The sequence below is a fragment of the Haliotis rubra genome, unplaced genomic scaffold, assembly GCF_003918875.1.
Source record: "Haliotis rubra isolate DU_JTF1 unplaced genomic scaffold, ASM391887v1 Scf27, whole genome shotgun sequence".
Lineage (NCBI taxonomy): Eukaryota > Metazoa > Mollusca > Gastropoda > Lepetellida > Haliotidae > Haliotis > Haliotis rubra.
This window is the reverse complement of record NW_025766780.1, coordinates 2,346,032-2,371,251: the sequence shown is the minus strand read 5'-3', so window position 1 is coordinate 2,371,251 and position 25,220 is coordinate 2,346,032. Positions and strand designations below refer to the sequence as shown.

The window sequence follows — 25,220 nt, the reverse complement described above, 5'->3', positions numbered from 1 at the left end:
TACCTTTCACCGTCAAGGGAATTTGTTTATTTGGATAATCGAGACTGCTTTGGATAATCGATCCTGCTTTGGTGTATTATGTTTTGATAATATACTGAGGGAAACAATAAGGGAACACCACTTGTTCCTTTATCTATTTCTCAAATTTCCTCCCACAGCGCTATTCAAAGCTGGTGGTAAAAACTGGAAAATATTAAAGGAATGCTTGAATTTTCCCGTGTTCCTTTACTTGATTTTCTCAGTATATGTTCATTCAAAACACAATTATTGGTGTTTCCTTTTTTTAACCACACTCACTTGGGTATGGCTTTGTAATGTTTTCATCCCACAAACAGCAACTGTTTATCATCTGTCCTCAGATGAGTGTCACTCTGCTCATTAATAACACACACACACACATACATATATATATATAATATCAGTATCCTTACCTAGTCGTTTGTTTTGAGAGATAAGTTAATATAATGAAATGTGTGTTTGCCCCCGGTTTCCTGTCCCATAAGCACAAGATACACTCGTCGTGTCAGTTGGAAACTTGATATTAGCATAATTATGTTTTGATTTATTAACACATGGCCGGAATCGTACAATAGATATTTCTGACGATTATGGTGGTTTCAGCGGTCATGTCAAGTATTTTCATTGTTACCGAATGGAATCATATCTCATTATATACATTGGACAAGTCATCTAAATGTATTGTAGAAGAAAGAAAACTGTCACTCCGTTTTAGAACTCTCCCCCAGGAACTTATGTTTGTCGTGGGAGGTGACTAAATGGACCATGTCGTCATGCGCCGACCTGCTAGAGTCCATGTCATCTTGCCCACATCGTTGTCCACAATATCAATCAAAGATTTCCCTGGGGTTCACTCGGCTTTTAATAGATGCCGTGAAGCTGAAAGCGGCGAAAAGTGGAGCATCCTTACTCATCTGCAACTGTCTTATTGTAAACATAGGTTGTTCACGACATAATTAATCACTAGAACATGTACGTATGTGAAAGGCGTACGGGTAGTCACCAACGTCACGTACGTTGACTCAACTATACGGCTGTTTCAAATGCCTTCACTTTGACATCCTCAAAGAATGTTTAATATCAGAATAGGAATACGCCAACAGAGTCACCATTCTCGTAGACATGAATACGTTCACTGCCTATCTATTCCGAACGAGGAATCCAAATACCCATCTTTGTTACTTCACAATTCACGTTGGCGCAATATTCTAACGCTACAAGCTTCCCTAAGTCATTTCCACCAGAACACAGTTAGGTCCCAGCTGATAAAAATGCAGGTACAAGACGGAGGCAGTTTATTTTGATCGATAGATGTACAGTGTAATGTGAACTATCATTGCTTGTTTTGCAGACAGCCTGTTTTCTGTCACTGTAACATCAAATCAATTTCTACCACCATCTGGCGTTTATCAAATACAGATTGCAGCCTACGGTGTGTGTCTAATGTTAATTACATTAAAATATCACCAACGCCGCTTGTCCTTTACAGACCGTTCACAAATGGCAAGCCCACATATAGACGGGTTTCATATACTGGAATCCCGATTATTGAATACAATGAAAAGCAATGGCATTTCAACATCATATGCCAATGGTTTATGTTGAGACAGAATCCATCTACGGAGAACCGCCCACATAATCGCCAGCCGCTGGGATCAGTTTAACACTTTCATAGCTGTACTGATGAATGGAATATGTTTAAAACATATGACCACGATATCGATTTGAGTTTAAAATTATGCTTTGACATCTATGACTCAGTGTTTATCTTCACTCCTTACAATACAGTTCATTAAACGGTCACGTATGAATGATCACCATATGCTAAATATGTAAGGTATACCGGAGTTCGGTGCTGAAAAAAAATACAATCAACTTTAATATAACGCAATCGCTATATCTAACCATTCAGCAAAGGAACTGAATTGCATAACTGTTGAAAATGGAAATGGGATTGGTCATAACGAAATTGACACCAAGGGAGTTATGCTAAACATGCATCTCGTCTTATCAGAACTCTCGAAAATGTCAACGAATGGTTCATGTTCAAATTAATACTTTCTTCACAAACCCCAGCTGTCTCCCCCTAACACGTCAGTATATGTATATTTAGCCAATATATTCGTGATTATATTAAATATAATCATTTCAAATACTATCTATAATGTTAAGTATCCCATTACATTTATGATGATAACATATAAACTACCTGCCTTTAATACTTTCAATTACTGAAAATGTGAAGAGTATATACTCATTTATATATTACTTATTATTACTAAAGCTAAAGATAGTACGTGGTCATTACTTTATTACTTCAGAATCACATAACAAAGAACTTTTCAAAATGTAACGTTTCAGTTCGAATGCTAAATTATATGATACTTTTTCTTTCACACGGAATAGAAATTTGTGTGTAAATGGAGACAATTTCATTTCAAGTTAATTTCAAATTAAGTACAGTACTGACCCAGTTGGACACAGTGATCATAGCGCTGTGGTCGTCAATGCCACATTCAAACGTAGACGATGGACGCAGCGCTCCGGTCGCTTTGTGGAAATAAGCCCCGCTCATAAATAATCGCCTGTTCCCCATAATGCGTTAGCGGAAAGCACTGCTGTGTTGTTGCGCAAATAATACGTACGTTAGAGCAGGTATCCCGTTGCGGTTGCTCAATGAACACGATTCTTTGCGAAAATAAATGGAACGCAATACGTCAGCGAAAAAAACGAAGTAAGCTTATACGCGGTAAGTTTGCGGAATTAACACAGTAAGATTACGGAATTAACGCGGTACATCTGCGGAGATAACGCGGTAAGTTTGCAGAATTAACGCAGTAAGATTACGGAATTAACGCGGTACATCTGCGGAGGTAACGCGGTAACTTTGCGGAATTAACGCGGTACGTCTGCGGAGGTAACGCTGTAAGTTGGCGTTTCAGAAATTAACGGCATACGCTTGCGGAATTGATACGGTATGTTTACGAAATTACACTAACATAACACTCAGTTAGTGCAATAAGACATGAAAATAATATACTTCTACGCTGCAGTGTACACATCCATACACGTTTGTGCAAGCTTATATATATATATATATATACGTACACACGTATTGCAATATATATAATTTGTGTCAACAATCATATTTAAGTCAAGTGCATAAATATTGCAGATTCTGCGGAATGGCATTCAATTGAATAGACGATGTTTACAAGCGGACCTACAATTTATGTAATCTGGTTCGCAGGGTCCCCTGAAGCAGAAAATCCTAATTGGGTGTGTTAGAAAATAGCCTATCAAAATGTCATAAGTCCATCTGTCTTATCATAGCACATATACCTCAGCACCGAAAAGCAATTACTAGAAACTTCAAATGGTAATCTTTTGTACGTTTTGTATGTCCGACATTTTACGAATATGTTGAACAGATACCGTTGAGGTTTACAAGTTTGTGAAACTGCTTTTGTGATACATATCTTTGAGGATCTTTTTTCGCGGCGTTGCCCCCAGCAACCCGTCAACAGGCTTGTCAGTTACTGGTGACAAGCTCACTTTTTTCCCGGCTCGACCACAGAGCGGCAGACACAAGTTGGAGATATCTCGTAATTGACTTTCTCTCTTTCGCCTCAAGATGTTTCCTTATAAACGTGGTTCTTTACCTTGCAGCACAATATTCTGACAGTGTAAGCAAAACGTCAAAGTTGTTCGAGCAGTTATCTATTTTTTCTTATCCTTGGAGCTCAAAGTTCCGAAGCCCAGACGTCTTCAGAGACTGAGACAGGGTTCAAAAAGGCAACCTTTTATGTCATCACAAGGTTCAACATTCCATATCACACTACTCGTTTTTTTATCAATTTCATTGAAAATCTATTAAGAATGTTTACGCCGATTCGATGTTTTAAACATTCAATTTTCCAGCCGTCTCATCTACCACTTACGGCATGAGACGCCCGGTTTCTAACTGACAATTACAAAAAAGGGAAAGAAAACATTAGAAGGAAATTCAAAGTCCTATTACATCTGAAAACTCATCCTTCGACTTGCCTATTCATAACATCAGCATTGATCTTGCCACTTGTTAACCACTCAAAAGCAAGGAACAGTCATTTTCGTTGCTTGAAGCGCACCTACAATTCTATGAGGCTCTACTGCATCATACCAATATGGTTATTGGATGGAATATATTTGTATTGCACGGTGGGATGGTATTTTCACAATATACATTCCAACAATGGCACAAACATACTTTCGACAATGCGTGTCCGAAAACCTGCGTTAAGTCTTGATGTAAATACATTCATTATGCCGTAGGCCACAATGCCATTTCAAAGGGGAGTACAATAGACAAGCAGACATATACTACCTAAATGTTCTTGTTACAGAGTAGGACAAACAACGAAAAGGTTAACGCATGGCATCCTAAGCTACCAATTAACGTAATTGTATCGCTTGTCAAATTCTTGTCTTCGACTAAGATACTTTGGTTGAAATATTGAATAATATTTACATCATTTTTTCTTCTTTTTTGGGGGGTTAGGGGAATTGGCCAAGATGGCAGCCTATCAGTCATATTGTTTTTTGTATTACCTCACGTTCAATTGAAAAAGTTAGTATCAATTTTTTTAAATGCAATTTATTTGTGTGTATCACTGTGCCACTTAATCTGTGAACGTGTTACTTTGTCATTTCAGTATGCCAGATGGTAGGAAAAGGAATCGTTGGCATCTTTGGTCCGGTGTCATCACTCTCTTCTGCGCATGTGCAATCCATGTGCAATGCATTCGAGATTCCACACCTACAGTGGCACTGGGACCCTCGAGACACACGTGATTACTACTCAATCAGTCTGTTCCCGCACTATCTGACCTTGAGCCAGGCCTACAGAGACATGGTGCGGTACTGGGGTTGGAGCAAGTTCACCCTCTTGTATGAGAACAATGAAGGTGAATATGGGAACGATTTTTCGAAAGGAATAGTTTCAGGTCCACTTAAGTCCAGTTGTGCGAAGATTTCCCTTTTGTCCTATTTCACTCTCATCGTGAAGATTTGTTCCAGTATATACTGTTTATGTTTTGTCCAGTGGGTGAGTATGGTTTTACGCCGCTTTTAGCAATATTCCAGCAATATCACGGCGGGGGACACGAGAAATGGGCTTCACACATTGTTCCCATGTGGGGAATCGAACCCGGGTCTTCGGCGTGACAAGCCAACGCTTCAACCACTAGGCTACCCAAAGGACCCTTTCGTCCAGTACGTTGTCATGTACAGTAGTATCTATCGCCAATATTTTCTTTTTATTTATTTTCTTCTGTATTTAAATCAACATGAGATATCATATAAGTGGTATGACTTGCTTACTCTGGGTGAACATTATGATTTTATTAGGTATTTTGGATTCAAAAGATGAATTTAGATAATACCTAAAAGGTATCAGTACATAAAAAGATCTCCGTTTGGTTAAATGTTCCCAAAGGGAAGTTATCATAACTTAAGAACACATTAACATTAACATCATGTCTTTATAATGCATAGATATGGTGTACACATCGTGAAGTCACTTCTTCACATTTCATCCTGCTGTCGTTCTGTGGAAGACGCAGGTGATTTTGATATTCAAATATCCGTGTGCAGAATGTTTATACGTATATCTCTTCCAGTAGTTGCACACAACGTAATTCATGTGGCATCATTTACCTCGAAGAAAATTAACGACACCTTTTTAATTCCAGGACTGACTCGCCTGCAGGAAGTGCTTAAGGCACCGGAAATGGGCAAAGCTCGAATAACTGTTCGAAAACTGGAACCGATCAACAATGATTACGTGAACATGTTCAAAGAACTCAAAGAGAAAGGGCAGTTCCGAATGGTCATCGACTGCAAGTTGACAAGTGTCAAGAAAATTCTCCATGCGGTAGGAAGAGAGGATATAGCCAATTTCAAATTGCCTTTGGCAGCCTTGCTGTCCTGACCAATGCTCATGGTTACCTACATACCAGGGACCCAGACCTAATTAGATCCGAGTATAAGAGTCTACACAACTAGAACTTCGAAAAAATGCTATGTGTCATTGTTGTGCATTGAAAGGTTAAAGATAAATATGTGTTTTCAGAACTGAGATAACACTTGATTTATACATTACATCAGCGAGTGAGTTTTGTTTTCCACCGCTTTTAGCAATATTCCAGTATAACGGCGGAGGACCCCAGAAATGGGCTTCACACATTGCACCCATGTGCGGAATGGAACCCTGGTGTTCAGCGTGACGAGCGAACGCTTCAACCACTAGGTTACCCCACCACCCCATACATTACATCAATATCAGTCCAGGTTATTATGTTCAAAGCATGCAGCCCATATGCAAGAACTGATACATGGATATATTCCATTGTATACACATTCCACATAATAATAGTGAATGATATGTGAGGGTGGAAAGTTCAAATTGAATAATCATCTTATGTGCACATGCTTTTTGATAGTGCATACACAGATTTGTCGTTGAAAAGAACTTTTGGAAATGATTTTGTCCATAAAGTGGACGCCTACGCCATACGATAGTTGAAGATACGACACAGATCATGTAGCAACCAGAAGCGTCTACAATTCGCAGGTTAAGACAAGGGTTAACGCAAATATATTTTGATACCGGACTGAGACAGTCCCTACCGAAACATTAAAGCTGGGTTCTTTCTGTCCTGCGAGAACAGTTGTGACTTGTGGAGCAAATGTACCCCTGCTGGATGTTGTACGTGGGTTTGTTTTATCTATTTATTGTGGGATATACCGTTTTAAGAGACATATTCTCGTATGTGTTGTCATATTGGAATCTATGTATATGCTATGGCTACAGAAGCTACTTCAACATCTCAGATATTTCCACGCTACAATGATTATCAGGATATTGGTGTTGATGATGTTGTAATAAAATGCATTTATAGAGGAAAGGTGTTCTCTAGTCAATATTACTACACCGGTCAGTGGGTCGTGTGCTCTCTCTTCCTTGGTAGTACACAACCCAAGAAGTTCTAGAAGGTTAACAATATTGCACCATTTCATCCCGCTTGATACCCATTCGCTGCTTGGTGAACGAAGGCATTTTAGGAACCAGGTCAAATGAAATTAAGCCCGGGGAAACTCTTAGGAGCTCAGCCTGCTGATTACGATCACCCAATCACCTTCAGTCCACCTGATGTACTATGTAGATATTCGTAATATGAATGTGCGTTTCAGTAGGTTGTCTTTTAGTAGAGATTACCCTCAGAGAAGTCTGACTGTTCATTTTACATTTCAGGCGCTGAAAGTGCAGATGTTATCCCAGTACTATCACTACTTCTTCACAACTCTGGTAAGTTAAGAGATTGATCCCGAAATAGTCGTCTCACTCTATACCAGCCTTGATTCCGTGGTACAGTGGGAAAAAACGTCTGTCCAGAGAGTGGTTCGATTCCTTGGCAGGGTCACACCAAAACTCGTCAAAATATGGTACTTATGATTGACCTTGCTGGTATTAGGTATTCAGAATGTTCAAGTTATTCTCAGGGTCATGTGTTTGATGTTTGACTACAGCACTATAAAACCGGAAGTGCAGGCAGTGCAAGAAGCTCAAACATTCGCGCATGCATCGTTATTTAAGTGAACTAATCATTTGTAAGAAACTACATATCAACACAATATTTGCGTCTTTATAGCTTGCTGTCGCCCATGAATCAATACGTATAACTATGGCATGGTTACAGTGAACACAATCAGATGACAATCTGACGAATAATATGTGTTAGTCTTCTTCATTCAATATGCACTATTCATGAATAATTGAGGTACAGCATGACGTAGTCAGCCCGACGCCCTAGGGTTCCTGGAAAATGTACATATCTGTCTTTTGGGACAAAAGACACACGAAAGTATTCCATTATAAAGATAAACTTCCAGTATCTCAATATTTTGAATGTAACATCGAGTTCAAAACATGAACGTGGTTTTGCAAAAAGAACTATCAGCACCACAACAATTTATGTGTAAATACAATATTCATTGTAACGCCATTTGTCATCATAGTTCGAGGAATGAGGGTGGAGGTCGACATGCACGGAAACACTATTTTCGTCGTAATCTAACAATATTCATCGATTTTAGAATTGGAAGAACTAGTAGGATGTCAATTGCATCACACAAGAGGATCCTTGGAATTTGAATCCATTTCAGCTTCCGACAAAAAAAGCCATTTATGATACCTTCATGACATTTTCAAGATGAGTTCAAAATTTCTTCGAAATTGCTTTTTGAAAAACATCAACAACAAAAAAAAAGTAGGATGTATTTTCTGTTTCCTCAAGAACGCCTCAGACTCGGTTTATCACGATGATAGTCAAAAGAGGGTAATAAAACCACACGATTCATGTGTTAGTTTTGAAAAACAGCGATATAAGCTTATTTATCAATAAAATATACGTTCTTTGAAACGGAAATGCTAACATTAAACTGTAAATAGTAATATAACTGGAGAAGAAGGTCAAGAATAGATCACGTTCTACGTCCATAAATAAATCAAAATATCAACACCGTTACCTATGGACATAAATATAGCTCTAACTTCTAACACGTTCTGTGATATATATCCAAGAGTTTCTTATGCAAGCGTATTTTTGTTTTTGTGGCTAACACTGTATATATACAGCCAATATGCTAACTGAACCGACGTGGTCGAATTACTTGAAAGAAACTTTGAAAAAATATCAAATTCTGAATTTGTATTCTGTTCAGTACAATGTATATCTGATTCTATTTTTCCAGTGTTCTGCACCATATGTCCTCTTTAGAGTTACCAGTAAGAATGCCTATATATAGCACCTACAACACTATATGTACACAGGGATTTGCTTTTATGTAAGATAGCACACAGCATGACCAATGTAGTAAATGCTCCCATTTCTGCAGGATCTTGGTCTAGTAGATCTGGAAGACTACAAGCACGATGGCGCCAACATTACATCTCTCAGACTTATCGATCCTGATCGGCCTGAAGTGATCAACGTTCGAACTGATTGGTTGTACAAGGCAAGGAGATCGGGGGATTCCCCACTCAAAGGCTACTCTGAGATTCAGGTATGTTTGGGCCCACGTCTAGTATACTTGGCCTTTTTCCATTTAATGTCCTGTTGGGAGCGCTTGAGAGTCAGAATCGTTTCGCGTATTGGCTAATTTGATCCAAGTTCAGACATTTCCAAGTTTTCGGTAAACATTCCACAGACAGTGAAGTTTTAATTTGTATTCATTTTGATCCAATTATAGTCCAACTGTTACCGTGGACACATAAACTTGGCACTAATTGAAGTTTGCCCAAATACCAGAATAATCTGTGAGCTTCACCATAGTCATCTCAATGACCATATGTCAGATTTGATGTTTCTTTAACACTGTTGTCCCTCTTATCAGAGGAACAGAATTTACTCATGACACCCAGACATGTTGTCTGGTTCAAGAAGACTTGAATTTAAGTTGATGAATCCAAAGTTTGATTTCAACAAAATACGCAATAGGCAGATATCTGCCTCACGACTGCAGCGGTGGTTCGCTACCACTAACGTCACGAACACTCACGAACAAGACGAGTGATACACATCAATAATGGTGTAGTGTACGTTCTTTACCTTCTTTATTGCGCTCCACCAGGGAAATATCACAGACGATGTAGCGGTACGTCATCGTTGTTTTTGTGTAACTGTTGTTGCCGTTCGGTTTAGAAGTTAAGTTGCTGTATTTATAAGTTATGCATGAATGTGTCGTAGAAGATGTTATATCTTTGCATATCATTCTCAAAAGAAAATTTGAGCTATTGATTCAAAACTGTGTCAATTGGGATATGTTATTGTTTGAAGAAGAGAGTATTCGTATTTCCTCAGGCCAGGATTGGTATCATCTTTACGGTAAGACGATAACTGAATTTGGTTCTCCTTTGCATCTACGTTATACTGAATAGCTTTTTTATTGTTCATTTTGAAAACGTACACAATTTGCAAGACATGCTGCAGTCAACTGTGGCATACAAATATGCACTACATTTGATGTATTCGATTCATTCCACGTACTCTCTTAGAACTCTTGCTAGTATATATGATTTCAATTGTAGATGAGGAGTGTATATTTTCAGGATATTGTTTCAGTACATTGTTATTGTGTGATCAATGTCATTCTTTTTCTCTGTATATTTACATAGAGTGTAGTCTTTTTCTCTTCCTGTATATATATAATTTTGCTCTTTTTCTGCTTTAGTTGAATTGAGTTACCAATGAACAAGGAATATCATTTTACCTTTTGACAGTAAGAATGAAGATTTGCCCGTTATAAGTATAGCTGTACGAAATGTTGGTACATGATCATGAAGAGGTCAATATAAAATCAACAACATTAAATATATGCCTTTGCTTAGTACAAGTAAATCCTTGAAAATTAACCTTTGTAAAAAAACACTTATCGTGATATGTTATCATTTTATCCACTAAGCAAGGATGGCTATTATTTATCAGTGATCATTTCATTTGGTATCAGTAAGTACCAATCGATCAGAGTAATTGACTGTACATAAGCAAGTATATCAAATGTCTCTTTTTCACTAGCACTTATTACACCCTATTACATAATATAAGCCATGGAACATTCATGAATGTTCAAATCATTGTTGCTGTGTTCATGAATCATGAACACATCTCATGGTGAGAATGTACCATGATTATGCGCAGGTTTAGGTGACTAAAGAGAGGTCACTGCCATAGTAATAACTAAAGATAAATGTTGCTTGGGAACATATGCAATTATGAAATAACTGCCTGCCTACTATTTGCCACAGACGGGTTAGACCAGGCTATGGGTGCCACGTACAAAAGGTTCGGTTATTCATGTTATATTTCGGGTTCGATGTACGTGTTGTATTTAAGGTGTCTTCTCAATACAGGTTTCTTATTGTCGACGTTGTCTTTGTAGACGGAGACTGCTCTTGCCTACGACGCCGTCCAACTGTTCTCTCTGGCGCTCCACGAGTTGTCACAAGCCCAGGACGTGACCAAGGCTGTGTTGTCTTGCGATACCAAACAAACATTCCAGTTTGGAAACAGTTTACTGAATTTCATGAAATCGGTAAGTATATTTGTTAAGGAAATAGCCATTTATCATCGTCTTGGTAAATATTCAAAGATATCTGAAGTTTTATATCAGTTGATATAAACAGTTATAATGTTTACGTAATTACGAGGTTTGAGCTGTTTGAGAGGCATTCCAGAAGTCATTCATATTACGAGGTTTGTCAAAAAGCACTGCACTGATGATCCAAGCAGTTTCATAACATGTAATACAATTAATGTTCCAAATACAGCAATACCCCATGACTTTATTAAGTGACATTTGCTGTGCATGCAGAAGCTGAAATATCACACCATCAAGTCTTTTTGATTTCCGATTATATTCTAAGCATGACATCATGTTGAAATTGACATTTATTCTGCTGTGGTGTACTTAGAATGTTAATTAAGCGGTGTGTTATGGTTATTAGCACCCACTGTTCTGTGTAATTTTGAATGTTTCAGCACACACATATGTATATATTTCACACAAGTTCATTGCTTTTATGACCATGCTATCTCGTTCTTAGTATTACTGAAGGCCATTTCTCTTGCGCTTGTAGCATTGGCATCATTTGAAAGTTCATGTTATGTACTATAAAACATATTTAGTAGGTGATATAAAAGTATGGGTTTAAACTACACACTCAACCTATAAATTAATCATATCTTTAAGCACTATATACATGCTTACTTTGTCCTGTTATTGCATAACATGATTTTAGTGTAATGCACATACTCCTTCTCAGACCAGTTCCTCATTCAGGTGTGCATGATATTCATAAATGGTATGTATTTGCATAAAAACACGTTTTCCGACAGTATTGTAAAGCATTAAGGCACATCATCCATGCATGGAATGGTACAGTACTGACTCCATATTTGTGATTGAACCTTTTGACAAAATACACGTTTTCCCGACAGTATGGTACAGCATTAAGGCACATCATCCATGTATGGATTGGTACAGTACTGACGCTAGATATGTAACTCAACCTTTTACAAAATACACGTATAATTCCTTACAGTATAATGCAATTGTAAACGACATCGTATGTGCATGGATTGTTACAGTACTAACTTTATGTTTCTTTCTGCCACATTTACAAAATACACGTTTTCCTGACAGTATGGTACAATTGTAAGGCACATTATCTATGCATGGATTGGTACAGTACTGACTCTAGGCTTGTGATTGCCACATTTACAAAATACACGTTTTCCTGACAGTATGGTACAATTGTAAGGCACATTATCTATGCATGGATTGGTACAGTACTGACTCTAGGCTTGTGACTGCCACATTTACAAAATACACGTTTTCCTGACAGTATGGTACAATTGTAAGGCACATTATCTATGCATGGATTGGTACAGTACTGACTCTAGGCTTGTGACTGCCACATTTACAAAATACACGTTTTCCTGACAGTATGGTACAATTGTAAGGCACATTATCTATGCATGGATTGGTACAGTACTGACTCTAGGCTTGTGACTGCCACATTTACAAAATACACGTTTTCCTGACAGTATGGTACAATTGTAAGGCACATTATCTATGCATGGATTGGTACAGTACTGACTCTAGGTTTGTAACTGTCACATTTACAAAATACATGGTTATTAAGTTCGGGTGAAGAATAAACCAGATGTAGCCTCATCAAGGCAGCATACCTTGGTACATATACATACACAGTGTATGAAATACGGCCCGTCCGACCGCCCGAGACGGGCTAGATTTCTGACGGACGGTCTAAATTTACAGCTAGCCAACCCGATGGTCTGGTTACAAAATTCGTATATTTGAGTAAATTCACCATATTTTGGTGTTTGGTCTGGTTAAAACCATTTTGGACTGGTAACAATTTGAAGTTACCAGCCCTGATGTCTGGCTGGGTTTCTGGCTTATTTCATACACTGACATACATGGCTACACATATCCTCTTACTGATTCACATTCCTTCCATGGATGCATATTTGAACCAATTTCTGTTTACAGCTCTTCAAAACACTCATTTTAACTACTTCGCCTGTGGCTTCGGAGCTTTACGCTCTTGTGACATGGTGTGTTTTTCTCTTGATGGACGAGGTGCTAATATACCTCGAGGCAGTTCACACTCTTCGCAAATGTATTTGTGTCCAGTTTTTACCTACCCCATTACGTACAACAAATAATCTTACTTTATATTTGTTATGACGTCTATGCGTCAAAATGTGTGCAATATGTGTATGTTGACAGAGAACTGCATGGACTTAAACTTCACAATATTATTAGATAAACACACACAGTTCCACTGATTGCTTCACCAGAGATATGGTCATGTTTCCATCATGCTTTCATGAAGATTTGCTATTCTCAAAACAAGCTTCCGTCGATGTTGACGTTCTGAAGTACGCAGTATGTATCTTTTACACGTCGCTGAACATAAGGACTGAGGCAGCAAATGCCTCAGATAAAAAAATCCTCACTTACAAAAATGTAAAGTTGTAATGTTGGTTAAAATATCCTATAACAACATTCTTCTGGTTTGTGACCTAGTGTGTCACTGAAACCTTGCTGTTTTTGTCTCGATTCTTTTACAGGTTGTTCATGATCGACGTATAATGTTGTTTTGTCTACGTTTTTAACACCGTGTATTCACATGCAACGACGCGTGATGACTAATCGATGTATCATTAGTCTTATGATTAGTATTATTCTCAAATGACCTAGGGATTGTCTACTAATTTAAGCACAATGTTTCGCATTTTCAAGTATCTCATTATTATGTGCTTTGAATTATATGACTTTGATCAAGCCAGTAACACTAAATATAGGAAACGTCAACAGCAGAGAATAACCAGTCGAGTATCCCTGATTGAGTGACTGAAATTGGTTCTACGCCGCCTTTAGCAATATTCCAGCAATACCACGGCGGGGGACACCAGAAATGGTTTTCGTACATTGTACCCATGTGGGGAATCAAACCTGGGTCTTCGGCGTGACGAACGAACACTTTAACTACTAGGCTACCAAACCGTCCCTCACAAAACAGATTCCATTGGGCATAAAGGACAAAACCGCGATGACAAATGAATGGATCACTGAAACTCACTGATGACACCAGGTGTTTGAGAATTGGGTCATCGTTTCGTCAAGTGCATGTTTGAACAAGACCAACGCAGGTCTTTCAAACTGACAAATGGTCGTTTTGGAAAAAAGTAAACATACGAAGTATCAGAATTCATTTTGCATCGCATTCCGCTCGAGTTGAATACAATTCATCGCAAGCACTCGAATTTCCATTGCAGCAAACGTTCGCAATATTAAATGCTAAACCCCGTGTTCATTAACCATACATAGACAGAACAGAACAGTCGCAGATACTGACGAGATTTTGTTTGGAGATCAATATGTCTAGACGTTGCTGTATATTTTCGTGATTGATGTCGAGAATTCAGTGGAATATGTTTGAAATAGCGTAACGATTTTTAAAAAAATGTGATCGTCAAGACATATTTTCATGTCTATAAAATTGCATTTCATCTATTCCGTCATATATGACAGCTTATCTTCCTTTCATTAAGTCAGTGCTCTGGATTCAAGGTTTTGTGCTGTTAAGAAAGACGTAACATTATCGTTTTCTACTTTTTAGAAATAATTACTGAACACCATCCACTTTTGTTTTGTCGACAAATGTTCAACTAGTGTTGTGTGTTTCACGATCAAAAGTCAAGTGAATGTAACGTTCCAACAGATCGTAAAGAAAATCGAACATTCAGACGGCTAACTACCGATTTTATCTTTGCAGGCGTTGATCTGAGATATCGAAAAAGCAGCCCCTTCAGGAGTTGTATATATCTAACTCACTCTCTTCTGTATCTAATTGTATATTCAGCTCCAGTTATTTACACACAAATATCTCTGTATCTTACATCTATGCTTTGAAAAAGGACAGACAGTTGCGCTTTCAAATAATCGGGTTTTTTCCTCACGAACGTCCTGTTCGTTTGCTTGTACCAGATACATTAGCAAAGCCCATATGTAGTTTAAAGTAAAAAATGCAATTGCTCTTTCAGTAGTGCTATATGAAGAACCTGAAAAATCAAAGGTTATTTATCTTCTCAAACTACAGCCGCTACATGTGTTGAAAGGGGGACAACTCCACTTTAGAAGAAAGAAATCAATATTGTTCAATTACATGTTCGTGTCCTTAAGGTGACTGTTTGAGAAAGTGGTTGCCCGCTCAACTTGTCACTAAAAAATGGTGACTATTTCTTCAAAAGAGTGGTAATAAGCCTTGCTTTTTGTACCTTACCTCTGCCCTTCCTTTGGGCATATTACTGCTTCTGTTAAGAACATACTTTTTTTTTGCAGCTGAACTTTGAAGGTCTATCAGGACCGATCCGCTATGATAATGGGGAACGCAGAGACTTCACCCTGGACGTACTTGAGCTGAAACTAACAGGCCTTATGAAGGTATTGTTAAATTGTCAGCTTTACATTTGTCGAGTTACATTTGTGTAAATTAATGTCTTTCTCTAATAAAACTAGAAACATACGAACTGATTCTGGTAGTTTCATTTCAATTTTGTTGGTTTACTGTGATATATATGTTTTTTGTCATGTTAACGCTTTTCTATATATAACTGAGGTCACCACATTAAAGAAAGTAAGGGATCATGAATAGTTTCGGGGATATTTGTGTTGTGAAGAGTTGGTTCACAATTCCATAACAATGTCATTTTTGTTTAGTATATTAGGGTGAAAACACCCCTTGTTGTAAATTCATATTGTGAATATTAACTGTTTTGTGCCCATGTAAGGTATAGAAAGTGTACTGATATCAAGTTGTATAAAACATTATGCATATATCAAGAGTCATATTTATATTGCTGTAGTTTCAATTACAATAAGTCGCTCTTGTGAAACGATTGTGACTCAATATTATCATAAAGACAAGGAAATTATCATGATTATTGCCCAAGACAAGGTCCTATACTAAATGGGAAACGCATAACATTTTCAAACTACTATCTCAGAAGTACCAAGCTACTAAGAGTGCCAACATTACTTAAATGTTTCAATAACCGCCTTCATTATGAATTGCAAACCAGAGTGAACTAAGGTATTAACAAGCTTTTGAGGACCTCAGATTTTATGTATCTATATACCGCATAATCAGAGATGTTACATTCGAGGCCCTTCTCATATTTATTTATAACGACCTATCATTATATCCTTCGCTCAGACTGATGACTTGCGTTGTAGGTTGGCACATGGAACAGGCACATCGGTGTTAATATGACGAAAACTGATGACGAACGCAGGAAAGAAGTTGAAAGTTCTCTTAAAAACACTACATTGGAAGTAGTAGCCGTGGTGGTAAGTATACCCTTGCATAACCAAAATCGGCTTCAGATAACACATATGTATGACGTTCCACAGGATATCAACTAACAAAACATTATATTTGTGACTGTTTGTGTTGTACTGTTGTCAGATTGTTTTTCACACAAAGTTTATGAACCATTAGTGTTTGAACGCTATGTTGCAGTATAATATATTGTACATTATATTGGTTAAACCTGGTCAGTCCGCCTTCTTTGTCGTAGATATGGATGCACAGCAGTGCTTTAATGTCATTGTCGTTTTAAAAAAATGACATTTTTCACTTGGCGAAACTTCACCATTTTTGATAGTTTTAAAAATCTAAAACAATTTAAAGTTTCTACGTACGTATAATCCCCTGTGGCTAAACCTTTGGATTAACAACACCCATAATACTGAATTCACCGTTGGTGTTTGATTGATGATAGTGATAACAGAGAAGCAGTCTATTCCACATGTGTGTGGTGTATTACTAATGGTCCAATTTTGTGATATTAGGAAGCTCCGTATGTGATGGAGGTGAAGCACTTAGATGGCAAAATCACTTACGAAGGCTTCTGTGTGGATCTGCTGGACGAAATCTCCAAAAGACGGCAATTCAACTACACCATCAGGGTCGTTAGCACCTACGGCAAGTTGAAGAATGGAGAATGGTCTGGCATTGTCAGAGAACTCATTGACAGAGTGAGTTAAATATTAAAAGTTGAATATGTTCAATGTGTGACAAGTGTTTATGAGGTAGCTGAACTGTTTCCCATTTCGTATCCAATAAACCATGTTAAGTGTTTGGTTTGTGGATCCTTTTTCACAAAGTGAAGATACAAGACTTCAAGTAATTCTTTTTTCTATTGAAGTGACTTCATTTATTGCTTTCAAAGACGCAAAACGGAATAGAAGATATTAGATATGACTGAATTTAGATTTGAAAGAATTTTCTTTCTTCTGGGTACTGCAAGACAATACGACTTTTTATGTCGGTTATTTTTGGGTCAGTTCAATGGTTTTATATAAACGTTTTCCCTACATTCAACTACTTGTCACATTCAGCAATGTTCTGGCTAAAGTCGAGGTGCATTTCAATAATAAAGTCAGTTCTAGCCTTAATGAAGATATTATGAGCTGCCTCTAACGCTGCCAGGTACGATGACCCGAAATTCACCACGTCTTTAAACCAGACAACCAATTTGGGATCATACGCCAAACATGGGTCGTTGTGGACCTCTTCCAACCATGAATACCCGGGGGGCAGGAATTGCTCCTATCATTGAACATAAAAACCGTTCTTTAAGATAAAGAATATAAATAAAAAACATAAAACATTGTTTTCTGGCATTTAGAAAGCAGACCTTGGACTTGGTGGAATGTCCATCACCCACGGACGAGAACAGGTCATCGACTTCACGAAGCCTTTCATCACCTTGGGTATTACGATCTTATACAAGAAGCCAACCCCCAAGGCTCCTCAGCTGTTTTCCTTCCTGTCACCGCTGTCAGTAGAGGTGTGGGTGTACATGATCGCAGCCTACCTCTGCGTCAGCTTCATGCTCTTCGTCATAGCAAGGTTCAGTCCCTACGAATGGTGCAACCCTCATCCCTGCAACCCGGATGCAGATGTAGTGGAGAACCAGTTCACCATCCTCAACAGTCTCTGGTTCACTATTGGTTCTCTTATGCAGCAAGGTAAATTTCAAAGTCATTCGAGATAATAATTACAACGTGAGAAATTATTTTATTAATAATGAAAATACTCTATTATCTAATTCATATAATACAGTATTTTCTGTGAACTGTATGTAATGTGAAAACCTTATGTTAATGTCAGTGTTCATCTATCCCCAGGCTGTGAGATAGCTCCTCGAGCCATCTCCACCCGTCTTGTGGCAGGAATGTGGTGGTTCTTCACCCTCATCATGATCTCCTCCTACACCGCCAACCTGGCTGCTTTCCTCACAGTGGAGAGAATGATCTCTCCCATAGAAAGCGCCGAAGATCTCGTCAAGCAAACTGTCATCAAATACGGCACACTGGAGGGAGGTTCCACTATGGCGTTCTTCCAGGTACGCCAGCATCGTGCGCTACTTCATCTCCGTCTCAATCTGCATCACTGTCCTCAAAATGAGAGCATTATCTTTCAATCGTAATTCTTTACTTTACCACATTTTTATATCGGTCCTTTAAGCCATAAACATTTTTTGTGTTTGATTCTAGTAAGATAATTTGTAAATATGAAAATATTTCGCATTTGCATTTTTTTGTGCATAATTGCACATGACATTACGTAAAATCCCATGCATCAGTTTATCATTCTTTTTCTTGCAGAATTCCAAAATTGAAACATTCAAAAGAATGTGGAATTCCATGAATACATCCGAGGAAAATGTGTTTGTGAAAGACGGTGCCGAGGGTGTGAACCGAGTATTAGCAGGGGGATACGCCTACCTCGGCGAATCCACGTCGGTAGAATATAACATTCAAAGGAACTGCGAGTTGATGCAGGTGGGCGGCCTCCTCGACTCCAAGGGATACGGCATAGCAACACCACCGGGTACGTCCACAAGACACATATCAAATACATCTAATGTAAACCCAACTATCAGAATGCATTTTCTGTAGAACTACTTATACTTTAGATTCTGTGTTGTACATATATGCATAAACTGTAGTCAAATGATAGTTTCAATACCATACATGGAATAGTAAGTGCATGGACATTGGTATGGAATGCATATCTTTCAATATTAAGATTCGATACTCGTTGTTAGAACAGAATCTCCAAACTTTATGTTGGTTTGGCCATTCAAAGTTTCTCCTTATTAGTATATCTGTCTATTATCAAACAATTAAAGAATTAAATGGTGGAATTGGTCATAAATATCTTTCCATTGATATCATTTCAAATACAAATTCTGCAAAAATATAAGGATAAGATTCTATCGTTTTTTTCCTTTTTTCTAACACTCACGTGTTCGTTAACGTATTTTGCTCGGTATTGGAGACATCAGAACAGCGTCCAAAGAAACTTGATGGACGAGTCGTTGTTTTAGACTTGTCATGAAATATTTATCACACATTCATTTCCCTGTCCTTGTGTTCCAGAGTCCCCATATAGAGACGCCATCACGGAGACGATTCTCAAGCTTCAGGAGGAGCAGTTTATCCACACTATTCACGATCGATGGTGGAAGGAGAAGAATGGTGGCGGCAAGTGTGTGGCTGAGAAGAGCTCCAACCAAAAGAACAAGGCAGCTGAACTTGGGGTGGCAAACGTGGGTGGCGTGTTTGTAGTGCTCATGGGAGGTGTTGGGGCAGGGTTCATCATCTCCCTCTGTGAGTTTATATGGAAGGCCAGAAAGAATGCCAGGAAGGACCAGGTGAGTTGGAGCATATATATATTTTTTTAAATCCGGACGCTTGTTAATATGGACGATTACAGACATAGTCATACATACATATATGACGTAACATATATTTGTTGTGGCGGTGGGGTAGCCTAGTGGTTAAAGCGTTCGCTCGTCACGCCGAAAAACGACGTAAAACCATACTCAGTCAGTCATTCAGACATATATTTGTTAATCTGGATAATCGTTAATAGGGTCGATTACTGATAATTACACATATTGAACGTTACATATATTTTTCTTATCCTGAAACTCGTCAATACGAGTATTTACTTATATATACACATACAGGATATGTGTGTTTCATAATCCGGACACTCGTAATAACGGACGTATTTACCGGGAACTGCACCATCCAAATTAGTGAGGTTTCACTGTTGTCAAACCCATAAGCGCCATGCCAATAGATGTTGCTATTGCATGTGACATGCCAAGGGAGGGAGTGTCATGTCATTTTTCGCAAGTGATATTTAATTTGCCTCAAGTTTCATTTGACAATTAAATTCCCAAATGGACGGATATTTCTTTTAATGAATGGAAACGGAATTCTATTAAACTAAAGAAGGCGTTTTGATGTCGTTCACGGAAACGTTTTTGTGGCGTCATACAAATCAGTGAGACAAAAAAATGGACTGTGAGCTCCTTACAATCTGTCTGAGGCAATGCACTGATTATATTTAGGGCTTCGTCTTGCTGAAAGTGCTGATTTTAGCGCTGTCGACATTATCAGAACATTATCGTGATACCACGTGATGGTAAGGTGCCCCAGTGACGTCATTGATGCTGCTAAACGTTACCTGAAACACATCTGGTACTGAAACATGTATGGTTATCTAAGTAGTTGAAAGGGTTTTCTTCAAGAAAAGTTCCCGTTTTTCCTCCACATCTAGAATACGTTCAGACAGTTGTAGAGTCGTGAGTCACTTATCCTAAAAACACGTGGGAATAGTTCGCAAACAATTATTCCTTTTTGTGTTCATTAAAAACCTTCAAAAGAAAGTATCTTCTTTCATCTCTTTTGGTTTTATAGGTTAGATGTCATCCAGGCAATTACACACTCTAGGATTCAAACAAATATACTTCCTTGAATCTCATGCGTGTTCAAGGGATGTTATTCCCAGAGCGACATCTCACTTTACTAACAGCTTCATGTATCTTTTTTTAAAATCGCCAAAAAACATTTACTTTCTATTCACACTTAGAGCCTCTTGCAGCACAGTATGTCCTCAGTAAATAACAGTCATTTCTCGAAACGTTAATGGAGCATTGCCATCATAGGAAAATGTCATTACATAAAAATGCTAAAGTGTGTAGCATAATAGCTCCATGGAGGAACTCGTCAATGTTCGGCTGTATTCAGTTAAAGCAAGTCTCTAGACCTTTCGTTTTATACAAGAGTGATCAGTATCATAGCCTGAACGACATTGTTATGAAAACAACAGATCCCCGAGAGGATTTTTAGACATTATATGTCTTCCATGCAACATATTCCATCTCAATATCTACGAAATTGAAAGGAAAGATTTGAGAATAAATTGATGTTCTTGTACCACAACCTCAGGGAAACATGATAAGAATTCAATCGATATCTGCTGAGGTAAAAACAATCCAATCTCGAGAGACGTACGATGAGTGCTCCGTTGTAATTTGGACAACTCAGCAGAATGTTGCCTTGAACGTGTTTTTAAGCACTTCCATGATATGTGACCAACTGTTAGTTTCTGAAGGCCTCGCTGATTTCATTTTATTGTTCATTTTAGCAAACACTTTGCTCCGAAATGGCTGAAGAATTCCGATTTGCTGTGAGATGCTTTGGATCAAAGAAACCCACGAAAAAACGAGACAAGGAGATAACGGATAACGGCCTTCAGTTCATGCCACTGACGGGCTACGGACACAATTCAGTTGGCGGAAAGGAAGTGTACGCATGACAGGAAGACTTGCTATAACTTTGTACATGTTCTGCAAGAGAGTACGCAGTCGTGTTGTGAGTGAGGGGATAAGTGTTTGTGTACCGGAAGTGCCAGAAAATGACATAAAAGACGATCACTCATCTGGAGGGCATTTGATCGATACATCTCAATCAAAGGAGAGCAACCTGCTCCCTATTAAGTGCCTTATAATTAAACACAAATCATCTGTGACCCCAGGTTTGTTTATTCCTACCAAAGCTGAACCAACTCACGTGAAGCTCATCCGGTTAGGACCGGAAACATGTGCTATGACTATCTCGCAGTGAAAATGAACTATTTTGAGAGTTTACATACATGGTTAGCTGTGGAGGCCAGATTCGGTAGATGATGAGAACCTATTTTTGTACAAATGCGTGTAAGATAAGGCTTTATATATGCGCTTGTAAAAATATTTGCTGATGGTCAGTTCTATCTGTATAAATAGTCTTCCAAGCCTATATTGTAGGTTCAAGGGAGATTCTTTTGTTGCCTCTAGAGGGGCTTTTAGGTATATCCATTCTTTGATAGGTCGATGCAGGCTTCGCATCAACAAGAATCACAAGTCTTTTGCCCCGACTTCCCACTGCTGATATCTCAAGATATGTACCATGAGGATCCAGGACACTGCTCAAGTTACCTGCATGATTGAACACCAAAACTAATAGAAAGTTCTTAGGACTAATTTCAGCAGTTTGATGGTTATTTGTCTTGAGTCTATGACACATGGTACAATTCTGTAGAATATTGAACACAATTCATCCTTGTCATTTCATTTCATGAAACTTCATGCCAGAAGCAAAGAAAGTAAACGTGTCACAATGATTCTTTTGTAAATGCTGTTCACATTGTACTGCACGATGTTATTCCACACGATTTGACATTCTGAAATATCCTTGCTCTTTTTTAGACGATGAAATATTTTACTGTTAACAGTGATCAAGGAAGCTGAAAATGTCAAAGACAATATCAAAGTTTGATCTAAAATGTTCAAGGCAACTTTACCAACCAAATCTATGAAATTAGAACCTACTTTCGATATATCACGAATATTGCTACATCGAAGACATTTAATAGTTTGCATCAGATTTATTCTGTTTAGAACAAATTAACTTTCCTTTTGCCGCTCTGACTTTCTTTTTTAACCAAGGTAATTGCTGTATTCTGCCATTAAACCTCAAACGTTACTTGGTTAGAAGATGGTTACCAACAATTAGATTCACATGTGCCACTTGAAAGCTCAACTGTGAAGTTCTAAGGCGCATCTTCGGGCGCTTCCGTCTTTCCAAAGAAATACGACAGTCATCCTTATCTTAGATGATTAGAGCCTTATGTGTGTTCAAACATACACTAATATCATGTACTGAATCAAGGCACTGCAAAAATCAAATGCCAGTTTTTCTTCATCAACCAGTATCTTATGGAACAACTAACAATAGGCTACGCTTTGACATATTTTGTTTTCAGTGAGGGGTCATTCTTTGGTATTAAGTATTAATACGTAACCGTTGCCTTTTTAGCCGATTGATTACTGAACTGAATGTACTTTGTGTGTATATAAACGAACAACATGAGCTGTTCTGGGTGAGCACAGTTCTAGAGGACTACGACTTGCTGATTGGAATTTCACTTGATCTGTTACCATTAGTTTATCGTTTATTGTTGCATGCAGTGAAAATGTGATCATGTTTACTATCATTTTGGCCGCTGTATTCAATTAACTGGAAACTGTTACATGGCCTTGATAATCAGTATGGATGAGATTCGTTTCAAGGAATGCCCACAGCATACGTACTACTTTGAGAACATGATTATATAGCATATTGTGTGTTTTGCGTGGGTGTATTTGTATCAGTACAAATATGTCTTATCATATATGCAAATATTGTGCTATTACGTTGACTTTCTAGCAAGCTATGTATGTGTCAAATTGGGGAGGATCTGACTAGTGGATTCGAACCCAGACTTTTGTAACTTTGTACAGTGTCCTAGTCAGTGATGGGGCTATCTCTCCATTCTGTTGATCTCCACTGCATAACATCAGTCAACAACGTCTCGTTTACGACAATGCCATATTATGTCATACTTACACACACCTTTTCCAAGGAGATTTCTTCAACTTCTATCGCACCTATTTCGTGAGACTCTTCATGAAACCGTCACACGTAAACCATGTTAAAACCATTCTCTACAACATCATAACATTACATGATATTTTGAATTTCATGCCAATTCACAATTTGGAAAGTTAAGTATGAATCATTTATAGGCTCTAAACCCAATTGCTGTCGAGAGATATTTAGGGTGGTGGGTGGTTATGTCCTGTAAATACACCCACTATGGTGATTCTTCCATGGACCAGCCATGCACCATCGCAGCGCATCACAGCCTTGCAGAATATACTGCTTACAACAAACGGTTTGGCGGTCGCGACCAAGGCGCGAATACCAAGCGTCCAACACGCGTTTATTGGGTACTGTTTTGATTAATATTGAGCGAACGCATGTTCCTCAGATCGCGATCAAGCCACAACCATGTCGTGTTCCGATCGTCGCCAAGGGGACGTATTTTTCTAACAGCAATTGAATCAGCTTCAGTGGCAGAACTATAAGTTGTCGAAATTTGCCATTTACAACTTTCATTGTCGTCACATTAGTTAGAACAACACAGTCTCACGGGCCCTATACTATAACCTGGTTACTTATCGAGGGAGCTGTTAGGTGACAGATTTACTGATGGTTTATAGCAGCCGTCACATCGACTGGTACATCTGACAATTATGTAAGTAAAATGTGTTGGAGGTTGTCAATAGGATGATATGTCACTGATAACACTCATCAGTACTAGTGTTATTCAGTGGTGTTTATTACGTGAGAAACGTGTGTTACGCATCGTTATGTGATGCCTGTGAGCGAACAGAATTGCCTTCATTGGGGATAGGTGACCCAGGATAACTCTCTCTGAATCAATATTCATGTTCTTTCTTTTCGTTAATTGACGCACTGTTGTAATATATTTCTCAGGAAATCTGGGCTTGTGTAAAACATAATAAACGGTTGTTATGTCATATGTGGTCAATGCATTGCTCCCCAGCGTCCAAACTGTAACATAAGCCAAAACAAAAATACATTGAATACATAATACATGAATGTTTGTGTTTGTGTTATTTTTCTAAAAAAATGCAGTTATATCAGTTCATGGGAGATCCGTCATCTTTTATTTGAACAGGTCACATCTTGCATAGGCACTCACACATATCACATATCAAACTTCATATATCATATGCCCGTTTAGCTTATTCAGCAATATTCCCGCTAAACGAGGATGAATTGTGAAACATTTAGCCTGGACCAAACCAACCCACGAC

At 38.3% G+C, this 25,220-nt stretch overlaps 1 protein-coding gene across 7 annotated transcripts in view; it reads left to right on the top strand.

Moving 5' to 3' along the window:
• The window catches only part of LOC124280569 (glutamate receptor ionotropic, kainate 2-like), a 120,984-nt gene extending 95,981 nt beyond the window's left edge, over positions 1–25,003 (top strand). For 5 of the 7 annotated variants that reach the window (XM_046716525.1, XM_046716530.1, XM_046716528.1 and 2 more), the window contains 14 exons: positions 4,713–4,964; positions 5,751–5,932; positions 7,313–7,366; positions 8,956–9,123; positions 9,921–9,944; positions 10,999–11,151; positions 15,493–15,594; positions 16,387–16,500; positions 17,005–17,190; positions 17,844–18,186; positions 18,346–18,563; positions 18,826–19,051; positions 19,603–19,877; positions 21,665–25,003. In XM_046716525.1, the coding sequence (XP_046572481.1) occupies positions 4,713–4,964; positions 5,751–5,932; positions 7,313–7,366; positions 8,956–9,123; positions 9,921–9,944; positions 10,999–11,151; positions 15,493–15,594; positions 16,387–16,500; positions 17,005–17,190; positions 17,844–18,186; positions 18,346–18,563; positions 18,826–19,051; positions 19,603–19,877; positions 21,665–21,835 (2,468 nt within the window). In that variant the 3' untranslated portion in view covers positions 21,836–25,003. Of the gene's footprint in view, positions 1–4,712; positions 4,965–5,750; positions 5,933–7,312; positions 7,367–8,955; positions 9,124–9,690; positions 9,715–9,920; positions 9,945–10,998; positions 11,152–15,492; positions 15,595–16,386; positions 16,501–17,004; positions 17,191–17,843; positions 18,187–18,345; positions 18,564–18,825; positions 19,052–19,602; positions 19,878–21,664 lie in introns of all 7 variants that reach the window. The other 2 variants (XM_046716527.1, XM_046716531.1) reach the window with 2 other exon arrangements.
• Positions 25,004–25,220: the final 217 nt, after the last annotated feature.